General features: G+C 44.8%; 1 protein-coding gene across 1 annotated transcript; it reads right to left on the reverse strand.

Annotated features, from left to right (window-relative positions):
• Positions 1 to 370: 370 nt before the first annotated feature.
• Positions 371 to 3,596, reverse strand: LOC131218104 (uncharacterized; the record flags this gene model as incomplete). The annotated part of the gene is made up of 3 exons (XM_058212784.1): positions 371 to 677; positions 1,129 to 1,207; positions 3,563 to 3,596. Coding segments are annotated over 3 exons (390 nt in total), but the record flags the coding sequence as incomplete, so codon positions are not given.
• Between the last annotated feature and the right edge of the window lie 9,946 nt (positions 3,597 to 13,542).

A 13,542-nucleotide genomic window follows, 5' to 3' on the forward strand; every position in this document is an offset into this window, starting at 1 on the left:
TCCGTAGCATGACCGTAGTTGTAGGTGCCGAAACAATAGGTCTAAAACCTATGGCTACGGATTTAATCTGTAGCCATAGATTACAATAGCTACAAATATAATCCGTAGCAACTATTTCTGTAGCGAAAAGTACATACAGCTACGGATAGTATTTGTAGCTAAAAGTAGTGTTGGATCTGTCGCAATATGCCGGATATAATAATAGCTACGGTTGTCAGATTCTCAGCTACGGTCAATATCCGTAGCTATTGCCTACATATAAAAAAAAATTATAATCATTCATTCATTCAATTACCACCTATGTAATCATTCATTCATTCAATTACAATCATTCATTCAATTACAATCATTTGTTCAATCAATTAATTGCCAAAAAAAGGGGCAAAATTCATCCAGATCATCATCCAGATACTAAAGAGGTGTATGAAAGAGGTATAAAACACCTACGATTACCGATACGAAGGCTTGAGGAGCTGCCAAAGTAAGCTTCATCATTCAGATCGTCAGCTTCATCATCCAGATCGTTATCCTCCTCATCCTCATACTGATAGATAGCTTCTTGTTCATAGGAGGATTCTTCCTGAGCCTCCAATGGTAGAGGCACAAACCAAGTGGCTCTAATGAGCAGACAAACACTCTCCTCGAACATGAATACTATATAGCCAGGATCAAAATATCTCAATTCAGTTTAGGAGTTTGTAAATATTAGGTACTATTCAGTAAATCAGCACCAATCCTACAAACCGTGGATTGGTGCACATGGCGATTGACCAAGACTGCCCAATCACTAGGCCACGTCTTGGATGAGGCACAAACTAAAACTCTAGAAGTTTATACACATCCCATCATTCATCCTTTTTGAGGGCTAAGAAACCATTTCGATCATGACTCATAAGGAAAAAAAGGGTATACAAATGGAATGGTTAAAATATTCCTGATTACTGCAATTTTTTTAGCTTGGGCCCATCCATGAGGTGGCATTCCATTAGCCAGTTCTGGTTAGATTGATAAATGAATTCAATTGGCCAGTAAATGAGGTGCATTTGACCCCTGCCTATTTCTGTAACAAGTATAATGTGTGATAGCTTTAGTTTCTATTTTTACTTAACAAACAGGGCCATCATGTACCTTCCATCTGGTGATCGATGAACACTGAGAAACTGAAACGGATGCTTGCACTGAGGACAGAAAGGACTCTGATTATACGTTAAGTAGTTGTTTTTGGGGTAATTAGCGCTATACTCGATTGCTTATGAAATTTGCATCAATCACTTTAAATTGTATCTGCATGACTCAAAACCGTAGATTAATTAGTGCTAGGTTACTCTGATCTCGGATCCATCGCTAAATCCAGCTTGTTCTTGGGAATTTTTGGAAGTTCTAAATCGGACCTGGACCGCGCTCGAAAGTCCGATAGCGATGATCTTAGCCTATGGTCATCATGTTGGGCTTGACCATCACCTCGAAAATCAAGTCCGAAGATGTCCTGGGTTGATTTGATTGAGATCGGAGTGAAGAGTGTGAGAACTGTTGGAAATTTATTAAGCTTTTATGAAATCTGAGTCGTGTCGCTTGCGCGATGATTTTAAGCTATTTGACCGTTGGATTCTGACCCAATTTCACCCTCTGATCAGGGAAGGTGGCCCAGGCATGTCCTTGTGCTTGTGGACCTGATCGAGATTCTATGACCGTTGAATTGAGTGTGGTCCGTCACGGCTGATCTGAAGATCCGGTCGGTACGAAAACTCAGCTTGACCTAGATCCATGGTCAGTGAGCTTAAGTCCGACCTTTCGTGGTTATAGGCCCACCAGAAGTGCTTCGTTAGATCGTGAGAGGCTTGCTTTGGTTATAACCTAAGTATACCTTGGACCTAGGGTTATTTCCATCAATTTTAGGCCTATTTATAGACCTTGAAACCCTAGCTCTCTTTTCCATACGAATTTCCTAACCCTAGCTAAGAAAGAGAAAGGAAAAGAGAGAGAAAGTGAGAGAGAAGTTGGTGAATCATCCTAGATTCTTTCCTATTCTTCTTCATCCTTGAACCTTCGCTTTAGAATCGTTATTCCGGCGATTCTGAGTTCATCTTTGGGTAAGTTAACCTAACCCTAATCTGTGTTAGAGCTTAGAATAGTCTTGGTGTTGTTGTATCTCATTTCTATTCTTGCTTTAGGGTATTCTATCGCCGTTGACGAAGACAACTCGTCTGAAATCAATTCGGTGTTCTTTTCTGGCTTAAGGTGCGGACTTTAAGTGTATAGGTTATGGTTTTCAAGGCTTTCAATGCCAGTGAATGATTTTTTCTTACTATGGATGAGATTTCACATGCCAAATGTTATGTTTATACTGCGTTCCTGATATGCATGTATTATATTGAGATTTGTGTATTCCATGTGTATGTATAAAGTACCGTATGCGTATAAAATATGAACTTGTGATTGCCATGATTATTTGTCATGTATGTATGCTAGATGTATGTGTGACAACTCCTTGGCAAAAGGAATTGTCCAAATGTGTGTATTTCAACATACGTCATGTATGTTGTATTATGTATTCTAAGTGTTTGTAGAAATGTCTGAATGATCTAAAGTGTGATGTATCAACCTAGTATGGGCGTTGAGAAGCGATTCTCAACTCTCCCACTAGTGTGTATGATTTCCTTCATGCAAGTTATCTTCCTTGTTATTCAATTTCAAGCTTTACTTATGCTTACATTAATGTTAAGTTGTTATCCTTCAAGTACTCATATGCTTCATGGTTAAAGTTGTTGTTCCATTACTATTCTACATTCAATACGAATATCTGTTGTAGTGTAATGCATTTGGGACAATGAATAGTCCAGGAAATCGGTAATCGGCTTTAAGTTCGTGGCTAAGATTGCTTTCGCCACGAAGGACGTGATTAGACGAACCTGAGTCGTATTAGAGTTGTCGGCAGTGGTTTGGCCACGCGGAGTGTTTGCGCACTCTATGTCATTCAATTCAACATGCACTCGTGCTAGTCGAGTTCGTCAAGTAACCCGATCATCCAATGTATGTTCACCATGTATGGACGCTATTGTATGAATCTAGGGTACCAAACTTACCGGTGAAATTCTGTTAACCATGGTACCTTGATCCGCTAAGACTCATGAGCCGGCCTATGCTGGGGTGATGAGCCTCCCCGTAGTGACCAGTGAGCAACTAAACTTGTGAACCAATTATGGTGGTATGGGACACTATATTCGCGCTGTCGGCCTACATTGATTGTGACGAGCCCTTTGTAGTGACCTTAAGCATGCCTGGATACCGCAATGAGGTGACGAGTCTTACGGTGGTAACGAAGGTATGATAGGCGTGCATTGATTGGTGACGAGCCCTTTGCTACGACCTACAACTATATGATCGTATGAGATGTCTAGGACTGACGACTCTAGAATGGATCACTGTTTGGATGGTGATATGAGGAAGGTATCTTAGCTTCCCAATCCTGCTGTATGAAAAGGACTAATAACAACTTGGTAATCATGTTCATGCACCGCATTTGCATGTGCTTTGTAGATGTGGGGCACTTTGAGGCGATGTCATGCGTAACGTAAGATGAAGACGCTGAGGGTGTACGCGTGAGAGCACGCATCATTCTGCATACATCCTTGCATTAACAAGAGTACTTAGGACTTGTTTAATTATTCTGCTTCATCATTACTATTTGATTGAACTGATAACATGTTAACCTGTGCTTTATTGTTCCACTGAGTTGATCACTCACTCCCACGTTCTGGGGCGGTGTTAAACACCCACCAGACTCTGTCGGCTCCGATGTTGCAGATGTGGATGCGACCTCTAAGGCGAGAGCGGGAGATGGATGATGATGAGGTCGCTTTCTCTTTTATGCTTTTCTGACGGGTTCTAGTGAGCCTCGTTCGGATGCGTGGGATGCTGGGATCTTTTGGGAATTAAATGATATAATCTAATACTTGTAATTTTGATAGTAACACTTGTCGGCGAACTGGTATGTATATGTACTTCAGGATTTGCACTTGTACACATATATTTCTATAAGTCTTCCGCTTGCTTTCTTCACTTATCCTGAATTATATTTGCTATTTGGCTTAATCTATTCCATATTTTATGTACTAATACAGACAACATACATCCATCATTAAATATGTTGCATAAGTGATGTTTTGGAACTCGGGAGCCGAGTTATGCTCGACCCCCAAATTTCAGGGCGTTACACAAATAAATGTCATGGAGCACAGACAACAAAGATTTGGAGGAAGGATCTTTGAAACCATAGATGACATCCCCGAAAGCGCGGTATAAGGAACACAGGACCAGGGGAGCCGATGAATATTTTTGGCCTTCCGCCATTCTGTGCTCTCTCCTGATCACACACAGCGACCCAAAACCTTTCCTAGATCATCTATTAATGAGTTTAGATGGTCTATCATCCCATTTCAACCCTTTAATCTACAAGAAATCTCTGTTTGATTCAGATTTCTGCCCGAATGGCCCGATAGGCGTCGAACCAAGCAAAGGGGCCGATCGGGGCATTTCTAGGGGGACCTAGGGGGGACCCACCTCATTTAGTGCTTAGGGGCTAGGAGGACCTCGCCCAATCAGCGAGCCATCGCCAGATGGTCCAGAGACCGGCGATGTCCTTCAGCAAGCCAGGCCGGGCGGGTCGGCGCGGGCCGACGATTGTATGACCTTGTGTGGCCCACCCCTCCATGGTTTTCTATTTTAAACCCTTCCTATACCCTACTTCCTTCATAACTCTCCCTCCCAAGCTCTCTTTTCTTTCAAGTTTCTCTCCCAACTTCTCCAAATCCCTTCCAAATCTTCTTCTTCCTCCATTTTCGTGCAAACCCTCTCCACCCATCTCAAATCTTCACCTCCCATTGCTGTCTACCTTTCCTTTCCTTCTCATTTGGGCTCTCAAATCCTCTTTTGGGATCTCAAGTGTGTGGAAACTTTCCATCCTTCATATTTCTCTCTTTCTCTCATTTCTCATGGCCCTCTTTGAGTTCATCATGGCCATTTTTTTCATTTCCTCCTTTCTTTCTTTGATGGGGAAGAAGAGAGCGCCCGTGGATGAAGCCGGGCCTAGCCGCCCATCTCATGCACGGAGGCCGAGAGGTGCCGCCACGACCACGTCCGCCACTCGTGAATTCCAGACTAAGCGGGACCTCGATCCTCGAGCTCCCATTGGTAGAACCTTGTTGGCGGAGTTGTCGCATGGAGTCTATGAAGGCCGTAGAGTCCTTTTTGAGGCTCATGTTGATCTGCAGCTGTATGGTGAGTTTCTATTGTTGGAGCGCCTAGAAGGGGCTGGTTGGTGTCCCTTGTTCGAGGGCGAGTATCGCGCGAATGCAAGTACTGTTCGAGCTTTTTATGCCAATATTCGTGATCCATCGCTGGAGCCTCTGCAGTTCAAGATACCTTGTGGTAGTGGTCGAGAAGCTACGGTCAACGTCGCTTTGATATCCCGACTCCTGAATGTGCCACTTGGTGAGGTGCATGCCAGCGAGAAGAATTTGAACAGTATGCACGAGAGGGATCGTCGCACCAGATCCTTGTGTGGTCGTCTGGTTGAATGGCAGCCGAATAGGAGTCTTCTGGCTACCAACATGACGGACGACTTTCGTTTGCTTCACCACATGTGTACGTTCAATGTATACCTAAGGTGGAGCAACCGCAGCGAGTGTACGTGCCTGATGGTAGATTTCCTGTATTAGGTGGGGGTAAGAAGTGAAGTTGTGTGTGCCGACATACATCCTGCGCCAGATTATTCTCATCGCTCGTTCGACTAGGAGGACCGAATCGCTTTCTTTTGGCCACCTCATTTGTAAGCTTGCTCATAAGTTTGGCTATAGGCTTGGAGCAGAGAAGCCGGTTCCTATTCGTCATATTAGCCTGACGACCCTTAAGCAGATGGAGATTGGTTTTGGTCAACAAGCCTTAGAGAGTGAGGATGAGTCAGAGAGCGATGATGAAGAGAGTTATGCTGAAGGTGGTGCAGAGATTGAGGAAGAAATAGAGCAGGACGAGGAAGAGGTAGAGGCACAGGATACGAGTGAGAGCTCTCCTCCTGTGGCACCAGAGCAGAGGCAGACTGCCAGAGATGCTCGTATTGCTCGGCTTGAAGAAGGGCAGCTGTTCTACGCCAGGATATTATGGATCTTCGAGGCCTTGTGAGGTGACTCAAACTCTAAAGTCTATCCCTGTGTTGCTTGCAAGATAAGGGTGCCCCGCCTCATCTCCCGATTTCGACGAGTAGTTGTCGTTGTAGCCGTCCTTTGCTTTGTTTGTTGCTTTCTTTTCTGTGTGTAGGCGTTGTTGGCTTTGTAGTTGGAGTTGTTTGTAGTTGTTTATTTTTGCTTGAAGTGTTAGATGTTGTAGTTCACATGCTTTCCTAGTCGTAATTCATGTAATGCCGCACTACTTGTATTGCGATAATTTTGATTAATGGAATGCATGTTGTTTTCTTTGGAGTTGTGTTGTGGTTCTTGTGTGGATGGATTATGTGGACGTAGAATCGATAGTTGCATCCTCTGTTAAATGTAGGGATGCCTCCTAAGGGTTCAAGACTTCGGCCCATCTCTCCTTGGTTGAGTCGCTGTCGGGGTTCCTCCCTTGAGCGATAGCCGCACGAACCCAGACGAGTCCGTCTCATGCCGGTGTTGGGCCGACACCTATGCTCCTCCAGTCACGCCTTCGGTTCCCGAGCCGAGCCGTGCATCTTCGTCTTCTCCGCCCTTCCGATAGGTTTGAGCAGATGATGTCGTTGATGCAGCAGCAGACTAGCAGCAGCAGGAGTTCCTCTCTTCCATGGCCGGCATCTTTGCTCAGTCGGTGGGACTCCACCTACTTCACCTATGCCTCCATCTCGGAGCGCCAGTGCGAGCGGCACTTTGAGCGATTTCAGCGCTTACGACCTCCTACATTTATGGGTTCTCATAGACCCGAGGAGGCCGAGTATTGGATCGACCGTCATCTCTAAGATGCTGAGACCGCTGCATTGTTCAGAGGTTAAGTAGGTTGAGCTTGCCTCCTTCATGTTTGAGAAGGAGGCCATCTGGTGGGATAGTGTTCTTCGCATTGTCGAAGAAGGTTTTGAGTGGTCGTGGCGGGCATTTGAGGCACGCTTCCACGAGAAATATTTTCTTGTTATATCGATATGAGAAGGAGAGTGAGTTCCTTCGCCTCCGCCGGGGAGGGTGTCGGTGACGGAGTATGAGAACCGGTTCACCGAGCTAGGTCGGTATGTGCCTTTGATTCTGGGCGATCAACCAATGAGGATGCGGCGTTTTCTCGAGGGATTGAGACTCGAGATCCGATCAAAGATTTCTTTGTGCTAACATTTCTTCTTATGCGAGTTGGTGAGCATGTCCTTGCGAGCGAAGTAGGAAGGGACAAGTCGTCCCGCATGCGAGCACCGATGGTTCCTAGGCGGCGACCTGATTTTCAGAGTGCACTTTCTCGGCAAGAGGCCGTGAGCAGATTCTCCTCCTAGGTGTCCAGCGCCCGCTCAGCAGATGCGAGCTGATCTTCACTGTTCGTATTATGGGAAGATGGGGTATTTGGACCGTTTTGCTTTTCGCGTATGCGGGCGGTGGTTTTATTCCACCGCAGAGGATTAGCCGTCCGATGCCTCGGTTATTTCTCCTCCACCTCTTCGTCGCGCCACTCATCCATCATTCAAACCTCGAAGTTCCTAGCTTCGAGCCACCTCGGCGGCCCATAGTTCCTCCGCCGAATCGTCAGTAGTAGGCTCGAGTTCATGCACTCTCAGCTGAAGCGCTATGTCTGACTTGGTGCCAAGATCCTTCGAGGTGAGAGCGTACATTGAAGGTATTCCCGTTTCTATGTTGGTGGATATAGGGTCCACTACTTCTCTTATATCTTATGCGCAGTTAGGCGTTTGGGTTTGAAATCTGTTCCTCTGCAAGGAGTGACGCTTACTACCGCTATGGGGATTTCCTCTGCTTTGGGCAAGCGTTGTATGGATTATTTGGTCGATCTAGGGAGTGGATCGATCCATGTTGATTTCTTTGTCGCACCTCTTTATCATTACGATATTATTATGGGTATGGATTGGCTCACGAGGATGCGAGCTGAGATTGATTGTGAAGCAAGATCAGTGACCATCCATGGACCTGAGGGCGAGACAGTTACTTTCCCAGTTCAGGTCAGTTACCCTTTTCGTATTGATTATTATTCTTCTTTGTTGGAGAGTATGGCTGAATCGACGTTAGTTAGCATGCCGGTAGTTCGGGAGTTTGAAGATGTGTTTGAGTCGATTACTGGATTACCTCCTCAGCGTGAGATTGATTTTGCTATCGACCTCATGCCTGGTGTGGCGCCCATTTCATTACCCACCCATCGTATGCCTCCGAGTGAAATGGAGGAGTTGAGGAAGCAGATAGATGGTTTGCTGAATTTGGGTTTTATTCGGCCTAGTGTGTCTCCTTGGGGAGCACTTGTTTTGTTTGTGAAGAAGAAGGATGGTTCCTTGCGATTATGTATTGATTATCGCAGGCTGAATTTGGTAACTTTGAAGAATAAGTACCCTTTGCCTAGGATTGATGATCTGTTTGATCAATTGAAGGGGGCACGGTACTTTTCGAAGGTTGATCTGCAGTCGGGTATCATCAATTGCGCGTCAAGGATGGGGACGTGCATAAGACCGCTTTCAGGACAGAATCGGTCACTATGAGTTCCTTGTGATGTCGTTCGATCTTACGAATGCACCGGTCATGTTCATGGATCGATGAACAGGTGTTTCGGCCATTCTTATTTCGATTCATCATTGTCTTTATCGATGACATCTTGATTTATTCGCCGGTCGGAAGAGCACGAGGAGCACTTAAGAGCGGTTTTGGATACTCTTAGGAAGAATCGCTTTTGCGATTCAAGAAGTATAAGTTCCGGAAAGAGGAAGTCAAGTTCCTAGGACATGTGGTGTCCAAGGAAGGGATAGTCGATCTTACCAAGGTAGCTACAGTGCAGGACTGGAAGAACTGGTTCAGTTACTAAGGTAAGGAGTTTTCTGGGTCTTGCAGCTATTATCGACGCTTCATTCAAGACTTCTCAAAGATTGCCAGACCATTGTCGCAATTGACACGGAAGGATTTGAAGTTTGCTTGAAATGAGAAGGCGAGGGGCTATTTATAGCTGAAGGACAAGTTGACGTCGCCCCTGTGCTAGTATTGCCGAGCAAGGGGTTAAGTATATTATCTATACTGACACCTCTCACGTTGGTCTGGGTTATGTCCTTATGCAGAAAGACGGTGATTGCTTATGCTTCGCGTCGATTGAGGAAACACGAAGAGAATTACCCTACGCACGACCGGGAGTAGATGTCATTTTCGCATTAAAGCTTTAGAGACATTACCTCTATGGTGAGGAGTTCGAGCTCTTTTGCGACCACAAGAGCCTTAAGTATATTTTCACGCAGCCTGATTTGAATGAGGCAGCGCCGATGGATGAAAATATTGAAGGACTTTAAGTTCGATGTTTCTTACCATCCGGCAAGGCGAACCTTGTGGCGGATGCGTTGAGTCGCAAGAAGGCTATTGAGTTTGCGACTCCAGCCGATGATAGCAGAGTGGGATATGTTGGAGTTCGTGCGAGATTTTGAGCGAAGCTTACGGTGGTTAAACCGTATGAGGTTATCGCACACATTCGTGTACACCCCTTATCGACGAGAAGATCGTTGCCTCGGCAGATGATGAGCTTTTGGTGAAGATGAGGAAGCGGGTTGGTACAGATGAGAACTCGACTGGAGTGTTAGTTCTGATGGGGGCCTGCGATTTCGTGGCGGTTATGTGTTCCCGACATCCCCGACTTGAGACGGGAGGTTCTCGAGTTAGCCCATAGTTATAAACTTGCGATGCATCCAGTAACACGAAGATGTATCGGGGTATGAGGAGATCTTATTGGTGAGACAATATGAAGGTCCAAATTGCTGAATTTGTTTCTCGTTGTCTCACGTGCGAAGTGAAGGCAGAGCATCGCCGACCTCCGGGTTGTGCAGCCCATGCCCATAGCAAAATGGAAGTGGGACTTCATCTCTATGGATTTTATTTCGGGGTTCCGAGAACGAGGAAAGGATATGACTCTATCTGGGTGATCGTCGACCGATTGACGAAGTCAGCTCATTTATTACCGATCAGAGTCACAAACTCTGCAGACGAGTTGGCTAGATTGTACATCAGGGAGATTGTATGTCTGCATGGAGTTTCCTTTGAGATTGTGTCTGATAGAGACACGTGTTTCACATCTATCTTCTGGACTCGTATCCATGAAGAGATGGGTGTGAAATTGAAGTTTAGCACCGCGTTTCATCCACAGACAGACGGGCAGACGGAACGTGTGAATCAGATTCTAGAAGACATGTTGCAAGCTTGTGTTTTGGATTTCAAGGACAGTTGGGATGATTGTCTTCAATATGCAGAGTTCGCGTATAATAACAGTTTCTAGGCGAGTATCGGCATGGCTCCCTATGAGGCGTTGTAAGGTCGCCCGTGCAGAGCACCGCATTGCTGGGCAGAAGTTGGCGAGCATAGTTTGCTTGGCTCAGAATTGGTGCAGGTGACTTCAGAGAAAGTTGACATCATTCAACGTCGACTCCTGATAGCCCAGAGTAGGTAGAAGAGTTATACTGATACGAGGCATCGACCACTTAAGTTTGAGGTTGGAGACCATGTATTTCTTAAGGTCTCTCCTATGAAGGGAGTTCTGCGGTTCGGTAAGAAGGGGAAGCTGATGCCGAGATTTATTGGTCCATTTCAAGTTCTGGATCGAGTGGGAGTGGTAGCATACCGCCTTTTTTTGCCCACACCTCTTGTGGGCGTGCATAACGTATTTCATGTTTCTATGCTGAAGAAGTACGTTCTTGATCCTTCGCATATTATCAGTTGAGAGCAGGTGCAGTTGAGCGAGGATGCCACATATGTACTGCGACCGACGCTTATTCTAGACAAGAAGGAGCAGGTATTGCATAGCAAGGTTATCCCTCTTGTGAAGGTGCTATGGACGCATCATAGTGAGGAAGAGGCTACTTGGGAATTTGAAGCTGAGGTTAGAAAGAGCTACCCTCAGATCCTTGGGGAATATGAGAAGGTATGAATGAAATGACCAAGTTGGAGTGAAGTCGGGATGATAGTTGTAATGACCCGGGAATTTTGTGCTAATCTTTCCTTAGTAGTTGTTTTTGGGGTAATTAGCGCTATACTCGATTGCTTGTGAAATTTGCATCAATTACTATAAATTGTATCCGCATAACTCAAAACCTGTAGATTAATTAGCGCTAGTTACTCTCAAATCTGGGATCCATCGCTAAATCCAGCTTGTTCTTGGGAATTTTTAGAAGTTCTGGATCGAACCGACCGCGCTCGAAAGTCCGATAGCGATGATCTTAGTCATGCGATCACCATGTTGGGCTTGACCATCACCTCGAAAATCAAGTCCGTAAGATGTCCTGGGTCGATTTGATTGAGTTCGGAGTGAAGAGTGTGAGAACGGTTGGAAATTTATTAAGCTTTTATGAAATCGAGTCGTATCGCTTGCACGACGATTTTAAGCAATCGACCATTGGATTCTAACCCAATTTCACCCTTTGATCGGGAAGGTGGCTCAAGCATGTCTTTGTGCTTGTGGACCTGGATCGAGATCCTATGACCGTTGAATTGAGTGTGGTCCGCCATGGCCGATCCAAGATCCGGTCGGATTAGAACTCAGCTTCACCTAGATCCATGGTCGGTGATCTTAAGTCCGACCTTTCGTGGTTATAGGCCCACCGAAGTGCTTCGTTAGATCGCGAGAGGCTTGCTTTGGTTATACCCTAAGTATACCTTGGCCCCGGGGTTATTTTCATCAATTTTAGGCCTATTTATAGTCCTTAAAACCCTAGCTCTCTTGTCCATACGAATTTCCTAACCCTAGCTTAGAAAGAGAAAGGAAAAGAGAGAGAAAGTGAGAGAGAAGTTGATGAATCATCATAGATTCTTTCTTATTCTTCTTCATCCTTGAACCTTCACTTTAGAATCGTTATTCCGACGATTCTGAGTTCATCTTTGGGTAAGTTAACCTAACCCTAATCTGTGTTGGAGCTTAGAATAGTCTTGGTGTTGTTGTATCTCATTTCTATTCTTACTTTAGGGTATTCTATCGCCGTTGACGAAGACAACTCGTCGGTGTTCTGTGTTCTTTTCCGGCTTAAGGTGCGGACTTTAAGTGTATAGGTTATGGTTTTCAAGGCTTTCAATGCTAGTGAATGATTTATTCTTGTTATGGATGAGATTTCACATGCCAAATGTTATGTTTATTCTGCGTTCTTGATATGCATGTGTTATATTGAGATTTGTGTATTCTATGTGTATGTATAAAGTACCATATGCATATAAAATATGAACATGTGATTGCCATGATTATTTGTCGTGTACTGTATACTAGATGTATGTATGACAACTCCTTGGCAAAAGGAATTGTCCAAATGTGTGTTTTTCAACATACGTCATGTATGTTGTATTATGTATTCTAAGTGTTTGTAGAAATGTCTGAATGATCTAGAGTATGATATATTAACCTAGTATGGGTGTTGAGAAGTGATTCTCAACTCTCCCACTAGTGTGTATGATTTCCTTCATGCAAGTTATATTCCTTGTTATTTAATTTCAAGCTTTACTTATGCTTACATTAATGTTAAGTTGTTATCCTTCAAGTACTCTTATGCTACATGATTTGAGTTGTTGTTCCATTACTATTCTAAATAGTAGATATGAATATCTGTTGTAGTGTAATGTGGTTGAGACTATGCATTAGTCCAGGAAATCGGTAATCATCCTTAAGATCGTGGCTGAGGTTGCTTTCGCCACGTAGGACGTATTAGACGAACCCGAGTTGTATTAGAGTTGTCGGCAGTGGTTTGGCCACGCGGAGTGTTTGCGCACTCTATGTCGTTCAACCCAACATGCGCTCGTGCTAGTCGAGTTCATTAAGTAACCCGATTGTCCGATGTATGTTCACCATGTACAGACGCTACTGTTTGAATCTAGGGTACCAAACTTACCGATGAAATCCTGTTAACTATGGTACCTTGATTCGCTAAGACTCATGAGCCGGACATGGTGGTATGGGACACCATGGTCGAGCTGTCGGCCTACACTGGGGTGACGAGCCTCCCCGTAGTGACCAGTGAGCAACCAAACTCGTGAGCCGATTATGGTGGTATGAGACACTATATTCGCGCTGTCGGCCTACATTGATTGTTGACGAGCCCTTTGTAGTGACCTCGAGCATGCCTAGATACCGCATTGAGGTGACGAGCCTTGTTGTGGTAACGAAGGTATGATAGGCGTGCATTGATTGGTGACGAGCCCTTTGCCACTACCTAAAACCATATGATCGTATGAGATGATTTAGGACTGACAATCCTAGAATGGATCACTATTTGAATGGTGATATGAGGAAGGTACCTTAGCTTCCCAATCCCGCTGTATGAAAAGGACTAATAACAACTTGGTAATTATGTTCATTCATCACATTTGCATGTGCTTT

The sequence above is a fragment of the Magnolia sinica genome, chromosome 11 (assembly GCF_029962835.1).
Source record: "Magnolia sinica isolate HGM2019 chromosome 11, MsV1, whole genome shotgun sequence".
Taxonomy (NCBI): domain Eukaryota; kingdom Viridiplantae; phylum Streptophyta; class Magnoliopsida; order Magnoliales; family Magnoliaceae; genus Magnolia; species Magnolia sinica.